At 32.1% G+C, this 17,493-nt stretch overlaps 3 protein-coding genes across 3 annotated transcripts; 2 read left to right on the top strand and 1 right to left on the bottom strand.

Annotated features, from left to right (window-relative positions):
* The first annotated feature begins 10,015 nt into the window (after positions 1-10,015).
* Positions 10,016-10,715, top strand: K444DRAFT_614288 (uncharacterized protein). Its single transcript, XM_024880514.1, has one exon. It carries the CDS (start codon positions 10,043-10,045, stop codon positions 10,691-10,693), a length of 651 nt encoding a protein of 216 aa, XP_024735426.1. The 5' UTR covers positions 10,016-10,042; the 3' UTR covers positions 10,694-10,715.
* Positions 10,716-14,470: 3,755 nt separating this feature from the next.
* Positions 14,471-14,740, bottom strand: K444DRAFT_531864 (uncharacterized protein; the record flags this gene model as incomplete). Its single annotated transcript, XM_024875033.1, has 1 exon — positions 14,471-14,740. The coding sequence occupies one exon, from the start codon at positions 14,738-14,740 to the stop codon at positions 14,471-14,473; it is 270 nt and encodes an 89-aa protein (XP_024735425.1).
* Positions 14,741-15,854: 1,114 nt separating this feature from the next.
* Positions 15,855-17,344, top strand: K444DRAFT_434192 (ankyrin). Its single transcript, XM_024872795.1, has 4 exons — positions 15,855-15,966; positions 16,019-16,257; positions 16,310-16,875; positions 16,950-17,344. Exons 2-4 carry the CDS (start codon positions 16,169-16,171, stop codon positions 17,021-17,023), a joined length of 729 nt encoding a protein of 242 aa, XP_024735424.1. The 5' UTR covers positions 15,855-15,966; positions 16,019-16,168; the 3' UTR covers positions 17,024-17,344.
* Positions 17,345-17,493: the final 149 nt, after the last annotated feature.

Genomic DNA, 17,493 nt, shown 5'->3' with positions numbered 1-17,493 from the left:
ATATTTAAGAAATATAAATATTTAAGAAAAGATATTAAAATTATTATTAAAAAAAAAAAATTAAAAGAATTATGAAAAAGACGGTTTTTTATAATAAAAAGTTTATTTAATATTTATTATAAGCTTTTATTATTTTAAAAATAATTATATAAAAATAATTATTAGTTTACTAGTAATATATAGTACTATTATATAATATATATAAAATACTTAATATATAAGTTAATAAAATAGTTCTTTTTAAAATAAGAATTATAATATTATAATATTAATATATAATTTCTAAATCTATTAAGACTAATTAGAACTAGTTTACTAGTCGAGTTACGTATATAACGCGAGCTTATATAACTAGTTATATAACTAGGAAATTTATAAGATAGCTATTCTAATAATAATTTATAAATAATTTATATAAAAATAAAGAAATTAAAAATAAATTATTAAGTAAAGCTAAAAAAAACAAGATATTTAGCCTTATTATATAAGAAATAATAAAGTTTTTAAAAAGGAAAATAAAAGAATTAATAATATATAAAGAACTAGAAAATAAGGAAATAATACTTAATTTATAATATGTATTAGTATATATGTATGCGGCTTATTATAAGGTATTTATTAGTAAGTAATAAGATAATAGAATAAATTAGTAAGTTATGAAATTATAGTATTAAATTTAGTATAGAACTAATTTCTATTTCTCTTATAAGGTCCAGAAAAGCCCTCTCTAAATAGGAGGCCCCGATAACATATATATAATTAGTAATTTATAAGCCTAATACTTATAATATAAATAGTAGTTAGTTATAAAGTTAAAGAACTACTAATTTCCCTAATTAATACTCGTAATATCCGAGGTTTATTATATGCCCTTAAGTTATATATAACCCTATATATATTATAACTATATTTTCTTCCTAGGATCTTATTTCTAAAATCTATTAATTTATTCTAGTAAATAATTAATTAATTAATTATTTAATTGAGATAAACTTCTAGTATCTTAGGAAATAGTTTTACTAATATAATCTAGATAATAGATATAAAAATTATCTAATTAGATTAGGACTAAATAAGTAAGAAGAAAAAGTAATTTTATCCTAGATATAAGAGCTAGCTAGTAATTATAATTTTATTTAGGGTTTAAGTATTTTAATTAGCTTAATCTAAAATACTAAAGTATTATTCTATAAAATTAATATTACTTATTAGATCTTATATTAGAATAACCTAAATAGCTATATAAAAAGAATTTAATAAATATTCTTATAAGAAACCCATATAAATATTTCTAAGGTCCTAGAAATTATTTATAGGCTTCTAGAAATATATATTAATTAGTTATACTAATTTCTAATTAGAACTAGTACGAAAACTAGTAATTAATCCAGGTAGTTCTTTATTTCTATAAAAGAACTTCTTTATATTACTATATATTCTTTTTCTTTCTAATAATTATATATATAATAACTTTTATTATTATTATTTTCTAGCCTTTTCTTTTACTTTTCTTTAAATTATTTTTAATTATTTTTAAATTATTTTTAATTATTTTTATAATATTTTAAGTATTTACTTATTAATCTCTTTATCTTATATACTATAATATCTAGTAAGAAGAATTATAACTATTATAATAAGAATTCTGAATCTTATATATTAGTAAATTCTTTAGCTTTAATATTTATTAAAGCTAATATAATTTCAGATTTCTTATTACTTATTAGAGGCTTATTAGTTCTAGAAAAATATTATTATAATTTTTAAGAAATTTCTTAAAGTATATCCTAAATAATATTATACTAATAAGAATAATACTATTAATTAGGTTTTTAAAAACTAGAAGAATACTAATAAGCTTCGGAAATTTTCTTTCTATTTTAATAAGGCAAATAATAATATTACTTGAGTTAGTATCCCAAAAATAAGTTTTTTCTAATATATTTAAATACTTACTAATTTCTTAAAGAAATACTATAATATTTACTTTTAAGATATTAATCTTATTACTAAGCTTATTATTAAGATTACTAAGTAATTTATTACTAGTACTTTAAATATTAATAATATAATATTTATAGCTATTTGAGACCTAATTTTAGAAGTTCGGGCCTTTTATAAAATATATATAGCTATTATAAGTTTCTTATTTATTTCTCTTAATATTCTTAATACTAATATTATTATAGTATAATTATATTTTATTAAGAGATAAGCAACTTCCGGAAAGTATTAGCTAATTTTTTACTAAGTCCTAAATAGGGCTAGTATTTAATATTCTTATTTTAGGAATTAGAAATTTATAGGAATTAGAATTTATTTATTTGAGATACTTATAACTAGTTTACTTATAATAAATCTTTCTTAATCCTAAACTTTTTTTTAATAATTTAAATATAATTCTTATAAGCTTTAATAAAACCCTAGAAAACTTTTATAAATAAAAAAACCTAAGAAAAAAGTATTTCTATTATTATTCCGGGCTTTTTCTTAGCTATTTAGGTTTTTTCTTTCTTTTAAGTAGCCTTTTTCTTAGTAGTTCAGAATTTATTTTAATTTTAAAAAATTATTAAAAAATAGTTTCGGATTTTAAGCTATAATTTTAGTTATATAATTTCAGAAATTTCTTAGAATTTTTAAGATTAGGAAAAGTAAATAATTAGATATTATAATCTTTAGGCTAGGCTTTCTATTTAATTAAATATTATTACTTCTTACTTCTATTATCTTATTAATAATTAATAATAGTTTCTATTTTCTATTATTATTTTTTATTATTATTTACTAATTCCGGAAATTCTCTAGAAAAGTATAAATATAGCTTCTAACTTTTTTTTATTATATATTTTTTAAGAAAAGAAATATAGAAAATTAGATATAAATATTTATATATATTTAGTAATTCTAACTTATATTCTAAATTACTAATATATTTAAGAATCTTAAATAGATCTATAAATTTTAGCTTAAGCTTTCCTATTTTAAGTTTAATATTCTTTATTAATAATATTACCTAGGCTTTTTTAAAATAATATTTAGCTAACTAGTACTTATTATAATAGATTTCCTAGTTATTTTATATATAATATTATAAATTCTTAAGCTTTTTTTACTTTATTTTAAGAATTTCTAGTACTTTCTTTATAATTCTATTCTCAGAATTTTATAAAAGTTAAAAGTAATATCTATAATATATATAAAAAGATATATTTTATAAAATCTAATATTTTAAGTTATTATATATAAATTTTATAAAAGATAACTTTTTAAACTAGTTATTTTTTTTTAGGTATTATAATAATATTTTAGATAGTATTCTAGAGCCTAATTTTATCTTTTTATCTAATTATTTATCTAAAAATAATAAGCTATATTTAAATATTATTTATATATTAAATAGAAATAGAAAGTAAACTAGAACTAGCTAATAAATACTATTTCTTAATTAGAAATAATTTTATTAGGAAAGCTAAAAATTAAGAAAATATATTCTTATATAATCTTAGTAAGCTTTAGAGAATTAATAGTTTTATAATATATAATATATCTTGCTATTTTAGAATACTAGTTAATAATTATAAGAATTATATTAAAATCGGGACCTTTTATTAGATTCTTATATAATAATAGACCTATAATAAAATTTATAGAAATCTTATTCTAGGGTTTCTTAGGTTATAGTAAACTACTAAGTAAATTATATAGTAAATGCCTTTTTGCCTTAATTTTCTAGTAAATATTATATTCTTAATAATAATTATAAATATTTTCTTTTATATTTTCCTAATACTAGAATCTTCTAAAAAACTCGAGAGTTTTCTTTATTTTATAATATCTGGCTATTAGATTATTATAATAAAGCTTTATAACTTCTTAATATAAAGCAGAATTATTAAATATAATAATTCTGGAATAATATCTAAATAAGCCCGAATTATTTTTCTAGATTTCTTTTTCCTAAATATCTTTTTTACTAAGCCTCTATTTTATAATATTCTAATATTAAGAATTATTTCTCTAAATTATCTAGATAATATTTAGAAGGAATTCAGATAGAGGAGCTAGTACTATAGCTCTTTTAATAGCTATATATATCTATATATAAGGAATTAGGTATTTATAATTATCTAATTTAAAAATTCAAGAAACTAAGAAATCTTTAGTTCTATTAAGTAATATAATTATAAATATTTCTATTATCTTAGTTATAGTAATAAAGCCTTTAAAGCATTTCCTTATATCTTATTTCTTAACTAATTCTATAATTAGAGAATCTATAAGATAACTTATTTACTTGTCTTATAGTAAATATTTTTCCTTAGTTATTATAGATATAGCAAGTATTAAATAATACTTATTCTAAAGAGGAACCTCTAAATTATAATTATAAAAGCTCTTTTTAGCTTATTCTAAAAAATTAGAAGCTAAGTTATATTAATAGAACTTTTTTTATAATTAGGTTTTTTACTAGATTTATTTACTAGATTTGAGGCGCTTTTATAATAAATAATATTAAAATTATATATTATAAGATATATTACTTAATATATTTAATAGTTCTTTAGATACTTTATTTTTATAAAATATTAGAAATTATTATAGTCTATAATAATCTTAATTATAAACCTGAACTTTTTGAGATAATAGTACTAATATTTAAAGGCTTTAATAATTATAAGTAGCTTTCTATTATAGGTACTATAATTATATTTGGCTTTGGAAAGTTTCTGGAACTAGAATATTACTAGATACTAGTATTTTTTTAGGCTATTATTAGAATTAATTTATTATAAAATAATACTAGTAATTACGAATTTTAATATATTAGTTTTAATATAAATCTTCTTAAAAAAGTTAAAATAGACTAGAATAGGTATTATAATAAAAGCTTTTTTTAAAGTCTTAAAGCTTTTAGCTACTTTATTTATTTATATAAAGAAACCGGATTTCTGGCCTTTTTTTATTTCTTTTAAAAAGTTTATTAAGCTTATAATTATTTAAAGTAATAATAAATAAACTTATAATAGAAATTAGTAAATTTAAAAAATAATTAAATATTATAAAATAATTCTGGTTCTAATTATTTAATAATATTATAGACTTATTTAGAATTTGTATAAATATTTTTTATTTTAATAAAAAAGCCCAAAAATTCGATTTCTTTAATATTAAACTCGTATTTACTAAGTTTATAAAATAAGTTATTTTTATATAGTCTAGTAAATATCTAGTAAATATAATTATAATATTTACTTTTATTTTAGAAATAAATAAGAATATTATCTAAATAAATAACTATAAAATAATCTAGAAGCCTTATAAGTATAGTATTAATATATACTTGAAATATAACTAGTATATTAGTTAGCCTAAAAGGTATTATAAGATATTTAAAATAGCTATAATAGGTTCTAAAAGCCGTCTTTTACTCGTATTCTTTATAAATTCTTATCTAATAATATATATTCTTGAAATCTAACTTTATAAAAATCTTGGCTTTTTAGAACTAGTTAAGAGTTTTATTAATAAGAAGAAGTAAATACTAATTCTTAATTTTAACTTAATTAAGTTTATAATAATTAATATAAAGATATAGCTCTTTATTTTTCTTAGAAATAAAAAGAATAAGTATTCTTACTAGGCTTTTATTAGGCCTTATCTAATATTTATAAAATATATCCTATAAATACAAATATAATACTTCTAGTTAGGTTTCTAATAGATTATATAAAGGCCCGTATAGAACTATACTATTTATATTAATAAAGTATTTAATATTACTAAGATTAGGAAGTTCTAAAGCTTTATTAGAATTAAAAACCTCTAAGAAGTCTTTATATTTATTATTCCGGAAATAAATAGATATCTCTAAGGCCTCTTTCCGGAGGATATTAATTTACTATATTAAAAACTTCTATTTAGTATTATTAGAACTATATAATAAAGTAAAAATCTAGTAATTATTATAAATATATAAAGCCTATTATCTAGAATAGTTATATTTGCCTTTAGTTAAGAATAAGACTTGAGATATTAGCTTAGGATACTAGTTAAGCTTCTTATTAAATTCTTTTAATATTAGAATTTTAATATTATTAGGTTATATAGGTATATATATCTATTATTTCTTAATATAGTCTATATATTATATAAGAGTTACTTTATAAAATTCTATATTAAAGATAAGGCTATAAGAGCTAATATTTTTATATCTATAGAACTAGAGCTTAAAAGAACGCGTTTTGCTATAATTATTTATAATAAATATCTTAAGATTATAGACTTAATAGATCTTAAATCTATTTCTATAAAAGATTATAAATTTTTAGTTATATTTAGCTAAGGTAATAAAGCCCTGGCTTTAAGTCTAATTATTATTAATAAAGTTATAGTCTAATCCGGTATTACTAAATTTATTATATATCTCTAAAATACCTATTTCTGGCTATATTAATCTTATTTAAATAGTTATATAAAGTAATATATCTTTTTTATTATAGCCAAAATTATTAATATTTAAGATTTGGTTTTCTCTTTTCCTTATTTCTTAGAAAAGTCTTCTCTAGAATACTTCTTTATAATAATAATATTAACCTGCTTTTATAAATACCTTAACTCTTTTATAATTTTAGTTTTATTAGGGTTTTATTAAGTTTATTTAATATACTTAGAATACTTTATATTTCCTAAGAAATATTCTTTCTATTTATAAGTCTAATAAATTATACCTAAAGTAAAACTAGTACTTTATTAAGGCCTTAAAGGGGCTAAAGCATTACCTAAGAATTTCTTATATAATTTTCAGAACTTATTCTTTCTTTTTTAATAGTCTTATAAATCAGAATTTACTAAGTTAGAGTTCTTGAGAGCAGAATTATCTTTACTAGACTTCCTTATCTTTACTTTCCTTAATTTGGAATAAGTAGTATATTTTGCTTTCTGAGCTTTCTTAAGTTATTTAGTAATAAATATTACTTTATTTTCTAAAAAAATAAATATAAGTATCTGGCGAATCTTATAATTAGATAAAGTAGTATTAAGAGTCCGGACCCGGTCTCTCTTAGGATATAGGTTCTAGTTAACTTCGAGACTAATTATCTAAGTATATAACTTAATAACTATCTTACTATTTTTCTAATAAAGATCTCAAAGCTCCTTAAAGATATCTTATTAATAGGTTTAAGATATTTAGAGTATATTAGCCAAGTAGGCCTTAAATTACTTCTAATAGACCTTGTATAATAATAGGCTTTACTTTATTATAGCTTTCTAAGTATTATGAGATTTATTTCTAAAAGTACTTATAATAGAGTTAATTCTAGAAAAGTATTTATTATAAATTCAAGATTAGGTTCTAAAAACTACTTTCTAGAAAGATATAAATATTCTTTATTTCTTAAGAGACTTTCTATAATATAAGTTAGGCGTCCGGACCTTAAAAAGCTTCTTTTAGTCTAAATATATTTTTAGGATATTATATAGTAGCTCCTAATAAATAGTATCGAAATTATTCTCAAAGCTTATTATATTAGGAAAGGAAATAAGTTCTAACCCTATTTTAGGAAGTTCCCTAATAGGAATTACTAAGGAAAATAAAATAGATTTATAAATAGAGTTTCTATAAGATATAATAAACCATAAGATATTTCTGAGGATATCCTTATATTACTCTAACTATAGAATATATTAGTTAATTATATTTACTAATTATTGCTTTTATTAGAGTACTTTAACTTTAGTATATAATCTCTATTTTATAGCTTAGGTAATAGTAACTTGGGTATTAATCTCAATATCTTAATTATTACTAGAATTACTTCTGTTATTATTACTAGCTCTCGAAGGCTTCTAAAGGGCCTTATTAAAAGTATTAGACAAGCCTTTACTATTACTTATATTAGGATTAATCTAGTTAACTTTCTCTATAGAAATAGCTCCGGCAAGAAATTATATATTTTGCAGATTTCGAGATATAATTACTTATTAAACTATATTCTTTAAAGATAAAGAGATTAGCTTATAAGGTATTTATTAGTAAGTAATAAGATAATAAAATAAATTAGTAAGTTATGAAACTATAGTATTAAATTTAGTATAGAACTAATCTCTATCTTTCTTATAAGGTTCAGGGAAGCCCTCTCTAAATAGAAGGCCCCGATAATATATATATAATTAGTAATTTATAAGCCTAATACTTATAATATAAATAATAGTTAGTTATAAAATCAAAGGACCGCCGATTTCCTTAATTAATACCCGCAATATCCGAGATTCATTATATGCCCTTAAGTCACGTGCGACCCTGCACATATTACACTTATAATTAACTATAGTTACGTGACTATACTTCAGCTATTTAACTATAATTAGGCATATTTACCTATAGTAAATACTATAGTCTTTTGGCCTAGTAAACTTTAATATAAGCCTAATTCTTATATATTATATAATTATTTATTTAAGAAAAAAAAGATTAAGTATTTTAAATATTAAAAAGAATAAAGTTAATAGTATTTCTTTAATTATAACTTTTTACTAGTTATAAAAAATATATATAATTTTATTATATTTATATTCTTATATTTATATAAAAGAAAGCTATATAATAAGGGTTTTTCTTTCTTGTATTATAATAATTATTATGTGTTTTATTTCTTAAATATATTAGTATTACTTTAAGAAATTATATAAAACTTTTATTTATATATATAATTAGTTTTTCTAATATATTATATTTTAAAGTTCCTTATTTTTAATCTTTGTTTTATTTCTTATTATTATTAAAAAATATTACTTTTAAATACTTTATTTATTACTTTTCTTTTATTTTTTCTTATATATTTAAATATTTAAATATTTAAGTATTTATATAATTAAGTATTTATATAATTAAGTATTTATATAATTAAGTATTTATATAATTAAGTATTTATATAATTAAGTATTTATATATATTTCTTTTCTTAATTTAATATTATTAAAATAAGAATTACTTTATTTTGCCTTTAAGTTTAAAGCCAAGCTTTATAATAATTATAATAATAAAGTTAAAATATTAAAACAAAGTATTAAGATTTATTTTCTGTTTTTTTTATAAAAAAAATTAAAGCTAAAGAAAAAAAGAAAAAGTAAAATATAATAATAAATAAATAAATAAAACTAAATTATTAAAATATCGAGCTTAGCCTAAAGCTTAGTTTAAAACTAGCTTATATTAATTATAAAATAATATTTATTATAAGTATTAATAATATACTTATATTTCTAATACTCAAATACTTAATTAAAGCTTAATATAAGATATTAAGGAAGTATTTCAAGCCAAGAAGTAATTTAAAAGAAGAATAGTATATAAAAGCCAAGTATTTAGCTTATAAAACTCTATTCCCTCATTTGCTAAGACATTGCCAGGCGCTAGCAAAGGGGCCTGGCTCAGACTGTGCAGGCGTACTCTTGCTTATAAACTTATTAGTCATCTATCCCTTTTCGCCCTGAGCCAGGCCCCTTGCTAGCGCCTGGCAGAAATCAAGCTTCACTCCTTTCTGTCAATCCATCAGGATCACTACGTAAGTAGAGCGCAACTCCTTCACCGCAACCATTTCAATTTTGGGATACAGTACATGTGATATTTCGCCTTCATTTTATCGCACAGACCAATGGCAAACCTAACCCCAACCCAAACGCGTGACTTGACTACGCCCGCAAAATATGGCCATATGGCGTTCGACATGTTTCTCGCGGTAAGCATTCGCTTCGATGGAACATAAAAGTGCACATTTAAGGTCCAGAAACTTATTAATATTGTACGCGACAAAGGAGCGATGGGATTATGCCGCCGACACGACACAAGATAAGCAACAATGGGACTCGCTCGCGCGCCAGTATCTCGCCATGGTGCCCAGGGAGCGATATGTGCGCACTTTTACTGTACTTTCACACATATCTACTCTCTAGGGCCTCTTGCTCTGCTATGTTTTGTCCGCTCAGCCTGGCGCTAACTTGAAGACAATAAAAGCCATATCATATAGAATCCGCGCGGCGTATGGCCAGAAACTACGATGCAACAGGAACAACAGGCTCGGAAGCTACCATTACCACCCGTATACTGCCCCGTTTTCAGACAGTCCAGGAGCGCATTTTCTGTGGCCGCAAGATTACTCATGAATCCCATCCCCCGGCTTTGCTGAGGACGTATTATGGCGACGTTAATGGGCAGGACCAGGATGGGGCTCACAAGGTCATGATTGGGAATGCGATACTTAATAACCTCGTTGACAAGGACGGGACGTGGAATGACAAGGCTCTATACGACTTTGGCGACGATTGGCAGCGCCTGCTGCTGCGCGTGCCGGAGCTGTGTGATCAAGAGCGTCACTCCACCGAGGAGGACTACCGCGAGAGCGAACATGAAGAAGACATCGAAGCCCCCCCAGCTAGCGATCGCGAGGCATTGGAGCGGTGGCTGTGGTCTCGTAACGTCGCCATTCGGCTCTATGTCACCGATCGCGAAGCCATGGAAAGTGGCAAAATCAAGGTTTTCTACCTCGACACCCACGGCGATGCCATATGGCATCACAAGGTCAGCGCCGAGAATCTGCTGGAATATAATGGCGCTTGGAATTCCATGAGCTTGGCTGAGATCAATGCCTGCTTCTCATCCTCTCAGGTGAATGGTTGCGAGTTATTCATTTGAGCTGCGGGTACGTAGATAATCTACACGCCACACTATGGATACCTAAAACTACATGTTCTGAGAACAGAAAGACTTCTCTACTTCCTGCACAATCCGCCTAGTTGAGAATCTCATCACTAATTTGCTTCATAGCCGCACTTGGGAGACACACGGCAGGAAAAGTTGTACTAGTAGGCAGAGGCCCAGTAGTCCTAGCACCACAATATGGATGCAACAACTCGTAGCACGTATGGCCCAAATACTCCCACCTGAACCCGTTCTCAAAATCCCCTTCAGTTACAGGACAATGCACCCCATATCTTTCTATCAGTGCGTTAGCCGTCGCATCACCTACCATGGTCGAGGTTGGGAAAGGTGTTCTTGGAAACAGCTTCGTGCGAACTGTCGAGTTGGGTGCCACAAACCCGACTATCGCTACTGTTGTCCAGGAGCCTATTGGTATCACCCAAGTGTTTCCCCATGTCACAGTGAGGTTGACTGGTGTGTATTCTTCTGTGCTCGGTGGCCTATGCGTTTAACAGTGACGATTAGAAAAGGGGTAATATTGCGAAAGACAGAGGTACTTTGGGTTTTCTGGAAAATTACAAGATGCAGATTGTCCTGTCCACGAGAGCGTCAATATTGCCGCAATCCCTCGGCCAGATGACCGAGTTCCACTCCAGTAGCTCAGTCAGCGTTATCCCATGTTCGTTCAGAATGGAGGTGCATGTGTCGCCCGCTTGGATCTGCCATAAAATATGGGTAAGCCTCACTTCCTTGCCCATTCCGCTTCAGCCCCTGGAAGTCATTGGACTGACTTTGTACAAAACACACTGGCTCCCAACACACACCGTTCGGTTCATCACTGGTTGCGAACAATTCCAGTTCATCTCGTCCTGGTGCAGGAATCGATCGGTTGCGATCGAGTGGCATGTATCACCTTTCTGCGTCCCGTCGTAGCAACCGCCAAAACAAGTGATTTCTCGGAGCTCAGTGGGTCTAGAAGAGTCAGCCAAATTTTTCGTGCGGGAGTTTTCTAGAACTTCTCCCTTCTTGCAGCTATAGAACAAGTTCAGTAGACTTACACGGCAACAGGCGGCGCAGTCCAGGTAGACGTGGGATAATCGCTTGGATTGGCGCAACACTGGTCGAGCAACGACGTCCAATCGCCGGAGCTCACACGTCCGCTTCCATACCACGAGCTCAACAACGCGGCTATATACTTGAGGAAGCAGTTGCTGCACTTGCTATCTGCGAGAGTGTTGGCGAGCAGCACACCGCAATACTGGCAAGTTGCGTTGTCGGTCAAACAGGCTGTGTGCTGAGCCCAGACAAAGTCTGAGGCTATCGAGGCCGGGTTGATGCTGCCTCATCCATCTCTCGCATAGTTCGAATCGGTGCAGGCACTATTGACAGATTTTACCCAGCTCTGCACTATAAGAATTCATGATTGGTTTCTTGTCCTCAGTGTGTCATTCTCTCAAGGAATGGCTCCTTCTTCTTACCTCAAGTGAGCTTGTACGGTCATTAGTGCAATGGTTCTCTAGATCTGTTGCGTTACTGGGTAGTTGACTCGTCATGTCTGAGATTGAATAAAGGGCGTTGAATGAGATGTTGGTTGCAAGCGCCTGTTTGCACGCCGTCGTCATGTTTGACGATAGTTGGCTCGTATCGTTCCATCTCTGAAGGCAGCAGATGGCCGTCAAGTTTGCAAGGACGAGAAAAAGAATACTCGATGCTCCCAGTCGGGCTCTCGTCTTTGCTGATTAAGGTCGAATACTTCCTCGATTGTCTTTCTTGATAGCAAGAGTTCTATGTATTTCTTGGGGGCTCGATGAGGTGCGGCCGGTGCCAGAATAGTCAGGGTAGTCTCTATAACCGCAAAAGAAACCCGAACGGCTTTAATTGAGGTCCGAAGAGATGACGGAAATGTTGAGTATGAGAAACCTCAGCCAATTCCGCAAGCAATTTTACCCCTCTTCCGCCCCTCCTCTCTCTCTCTTACGCGCATCGGCTAGAGTTTCCCTGCCGAAAGTTCTCTCGATCTGATGACTCTTCAGATCGAGCATGTTTCCCTCCTTCGAACGTAATTCGGCATCGACCAGGTATCACCAAGCTAAATATGCCTTGTCTTGTTGTTGATTGCCGATAGTGACAATTCCAGGTTCTACTTTCTCAGCCCACCATCTTTGATTTGGAGATCATTCGGCTTACATGCATGTGAAGTCACACAACCGCAAATGCAAGGTAAAGCAACTTGTAAGAATCAGCGCTTTTCGTCTGTGCGCACATTTTTCGGTTTTCGTATGCTTTTCCCCATTATACCTCTTTTTTCAAATTCAACCCCCTTATAACTTCTTTAATTTAAGTCTAAACCTAATAAAAAGTAAATCAAAATACGCGCATATACTAGAGCTGTTAATTTATTAAAGGGCTTAGTTTCTAGAAGCTTAAATATAAAGTTATAAAAACTACTTTAAAAAATAAGGCACAGCTCGTAAAGGGCACAAAATGCCGGATTTCGATATTTTTCGTATATAAGAAATAGAGATTTTCTTTTAGAACACTCGCATTATAACCTTAATAGCTAGTACTCTTTACTCGCTTTGTTTATCTTTATATATAAGTATTATAATAAGGGTTTTAGTTCTTATAATTACGTGATATAATTATATAATATTAGAAGCAAATAGCCCGTATATATATTACTTTATACTTCTTTTCTCTTCTTAGAAAATTAATTAATCTTTACTCTTTTTAGGTTTTATTTATATAATAATTGGAAATAATTAAATATTTTTAATTATAATTAGTCTAATAATTAATTTTTTCCTCGAAGGTTAATAATTAAGTTATAATTAATTACTATAATTTTTTTAATATACTAGATTCAGGTTACTTGATTAAAGTAAGGCCATTATATTAGAGAAGGATATATTTATTATGGCACTGGCTTTAATTATTTGCAAGAGAATAGTTTTTGGGTATTAGATGAAGTAGTGCTCTGCGGGACCGTTTCTGACCAGCTCTGGGACATCTATTTTTACGGGGGTCCCGTTCTGGCTCCCTCTATACAGCGAGTGTTCAAGTGTAGTGAGCGTGGTGGTGAGCAAGCCCTAACCGAGGATCTGTCCTGGCCCATTTGTCCTGGAACGAGGGGGTTTCTAGGACAAATCTTCCAGGCCTATCAGCCACCTGGGACGGCTGACGCCGTAGGAGGGCTGTCCCGGCTGTTGTAACTTGGAAGATATGTCCTACAGAGATTCAGCTAGGACAAATGTGCAAGGATACATGCCGTGCTGCAACGTAAACCGCCGTGGCCATCCAAAGGCGGAGCATGAGAAAATAAAAATTGGCTGTGTGCAGAGAAGAGAAGTTTAGGGGAAAGCTATTCCGGTATTCACATAGGCTGGGCCAAAGAAGAATCAAAGGCAATGGCACGCAATTGATATGCTTGACAGCATTAGGACAGTCGAGCATCGTGCTTCGAGAGCGGGTCTTCAAAAAGGTTAAAGCATGATTGAGATACTAGCTACCAAAAAAAGGAATGAGTTCATCGTGGTCACATTTCACATCCCTCCGTGTCGTTCGTCGAAAACAAATAGAAAAGGAAAGGAGCTCCAAGGAAATGGGAAAGCAAAGTAACCATAACTTATAACCTATTCGACTTCCAACCAACTCTTTCCTTTTCCGCCTAAATTCCTTCCTCCATTGAAATCTCTTTTACCAATTTGCCAACTTATGCCGCTTACCCTTAAATTTCAACTCCTCCGCGCCTCCACTGATTCCTTCCGCCCCTCAATTGCCTCTCCCGTGTTTCTTGCGCTGGTGGTCAAGGAGCTTGTCAGCGCGATAAAAAGCCCTGGCCCCATGACGGTTGCACCCAGGAATGTCACAGGGGTGCTGAGGGATGCCATGCTGCTTGCTATGTCGAGCGAGGTCACCCGGGCGGGCGAACATTTTTCCACATCCAGCGTAGCCGCAGGTATGCGCGTTAGTATCGACGTTGGAACGTCGAGATGTCACCCCTCTGGCAATGGGACGAGGCACCGCAGGTGCAGTGAACATGTTGGTAGCATGGATAGGTAATGCTGGGGCGGCAGGCATGCTGGTAGTGGTGGGAAGAGGCAACTGATTGAAGTTTGCCATAGTCTCTTGAAAATCGAAATCATCGTACTGAGTATCCGAACTGGGGTTGACGAAGCTATTACGCATGACGCTGAAGTCATTGTAGACAGGGACCTGGACGGTTGGATCAGGCTGACCGTTTTCGATGGCATTAGGATACATGTCGACCAAGCACAAAGTGGGGGTGAAGGGTTGACCCAAGCCTGGTGTCACTAAGCTTTGAGCAAGCCCATGAGAAGCTGGATCCCCTGCAGGAAGCGGAGTGGAGACATTGGGATTCCATCCATTATTCCATCCATTATTGGCAGTGCTCGGTGACCAGATAGGGATATGCTGGTCTCGGGTTACGGTCGCATCTGGAGTCCCTGCAAGTGCCTGATTGGGGGAGGCGTTATGGTTGGTAGATGTGACGAGCGAGTCGACGTCGCGGTGATTGCCATCGCCGTTGGTGAAACCGGGACTTGGCGCTGCTAAGGGCCAGGGGTTCACAGGAGGGCGAAGCCAAGCCGATTGAAAGGCTACAAAGCGGATTGGTGGAGGTGTTGTGCTCTCGCCGCTGCTGGAGGCATACCTGCATTTTCGTTAAAAAAAAAATTCTATCTTACCCGGCGTGACAATTGCTGCAATAGGCAGCTGGTTGGCCGAGGGCATCGATGTGACTGTCTGTCGGCATAATTTCCTGAACCAGAGGGCGACAAATAAGGGGAGCGTGTGAAATAGGGCGACGAAGAAGGGCGGATAAGGGCGAAAGTGGGCGAAAGCGGGCGACTAATCGGTAAAAGTTGAGAGGATTTCGGATGCTGTCGAGGTGGAGAGGCTCCGCGAATTTGAATGGAACATTGAGAGGGGCAGTTGGTCTTTAACATTATGGGAGGCCTGGGGCGAGCTTCCATCTTTTTTAGTCCCATGCATCAACTCAGCCCTCGTGCGCAGGGGGCTATTCGTTGGGCTGCTAGGCTGCCACAGCGCCCGGGGCCTCGCTTAAATCAAAGGAACATTGAAAGTCTCATACTGCCAATCTAGACTACGTAGCTGAACCTTTATGAAAATAAAAACAAACTATATATTTCTATAGCTTAAGAGGCTATTCCTTATGAACTTTTGGTTTCTGAATATCATATAACTGTGTGGCGAATTATTGAGGTCTAAAAGAGAGGACAAAATCGGTAGGCAAACCCGGGCGCTGTGGCAGCAACGGATACACGAATAACCTTGCAGTGTACAAGTGCTTCCGTAGCGTATCGGGAGGCCTCATACGAAATCTGGCTCAAATCAGGCAGCGCTGACGCCCGATTTCGGTCAACAAACATCCGAGCTGGCATTGCCACATCCACATCCTTTGATACAAAATTTAATCCAACAGACATCATGTCAAGTCTACAGAGAGACAATCGAATCAAAGGGTTGATCAGATGCGAATCATGCACTGAATCTTTTGCTTTGCGCGGACAGCTTAAGTATTGCCCCGGTCCATTTTGAACTTGTCAGCTAGGCTAACGGCTTCTTCAGCCGCCATCGTAAAACCCACACGAAACCATACCGTTGTGATCACTGCACGGCAGGATTTGCTCTAAGATCCGACCTTAATCGGCACAAGGCCAAACACGGCGGACGGGCCGACACGAAATTCTACTGTGCATGGCCCGGCTGCCATTTCAAAGGCACCTGGCGAAGGGACAATCTTTTGAAGCATTTACGCAAACCGCATGGGGGAAAGAATGTCACAGAACAAGTTCGGGCGGCCTACGAGAAGGGCCTGGAGGAACAGAAGAAAGCGACAGACCGTCTGAGCTTCATGAAAGCTGTCCAGAGTGGCCATATCCCAACGGTGAGACAATTGCTACTGTTTGGGGCAGACATCGCAGTGAGAAACGACACAGGGAAGACATCACTACACGTCGCTACGCTGAACGGGGATGTGGAGATGATACAAGAGTTATTGGGCAAGGGCATCGATATCGAGGCTAAGGATGACGACAACATGGCAGCCCTTTACTATGCAGCCAGGACCGGGAACGAAGCAACTTTACGGATTCTTGTACGACATGGTGCTGGTGCTAGCATTATAGAGAGAAATAAGAAAGGCGACACAATGCTCCACGACGTCTCCCGTTCGGGTAATGAAGGAATTGTACGCCTACTAGTGGACCGGCTAGTGGAACTCGATGCAGACGTGGATACACTGGACAAGGACCAAACGACTGCACTATACCGGGCTGCTGAAAACGGGCACAGCGCGGTGGTGGCGACGCTACTGGAGGCAGGCGCTGATAGGGTTGAAAGACCGAAGCAATCATCTACTTCCATTGACAGCCAGAATCATCGCAAGACTGCACTACGAGTGGCCGTAGCGAATGGTCACGAAGCAGTTGTAGATGTTTTACTAGCTGCTGGCTGTGAAGCAACCAACTCAGACTTACGAGCAGCCATTAGGGGTCACGGTGAAGCAGTGATGGAGAACCTTGTGGCCGCTGGTGTCGACGTTGACGGTACTTCTCGTGGTAGGACCGCCTTGCATACAGCTGCACAAAGCGGCAATATAGCAGCTGTGAAGAAACTCATAGCCCTCGGTGCGAATGTTAATGCTGCTACTGGTGGTTTTAAAGGTGAAACTATCCTGCAAAAAGCTGCAAGATGGGGCCATGAAGCAATTATGGAGAACCTTGTGGCTGCTGGTGCCGACGTTGACGGTA

This window comes from Hyaloscypha bicolor (assembly GCF_002865645.1).
Source record: "Hyaloscypha bicolor E unplaced genomic scaffold K444scaffold_92, whole genome shotgun sequence".
Lineage (NCBI taxonomy): Eukaryota > Fungi > Ascomycota > Leotiomycetes > Helotiales > Hyaloscyphaceae > Hyaloscypha > Hyaloscypha bicolor.
This window is presented reverse-complemented; position numbering and strand designations above follow the sequence as displayed.

Excerpts from the sequence above, each read along its gene's own strand:
- K444DRAFT_614288 (XM_024880514.1), top strand. The coding sequence starts at position 10,043 with ATGGCCAGAAACTACGATGCAACAGGAACAACAGGCTCGGAAGCTACC.
- K444DRAFT_434192 (XM_024872795.1), top strand. The coding sequence starts at position 16,169 with ATGTCAAGTCTACAGAGAGACAATCGAATCAAAGGGTTGATCAGATGC. Across the intron at positions 16,258-16,309 it reads GCTTTGCGCGGACAGCTTAA|CCGCCATCGTAAAACCCACA; the intron begins GTATTGCCCCGG and ends CGGCTTCTTCAG. Across the intron at positions 16,876-16,949 it reads TGCTAGCATTATAGAGAGAA|CGGCTAGTGGAACTCGATGC; the intron begins ATAAGAAAGGCG and ends CTACTAGTGGAC.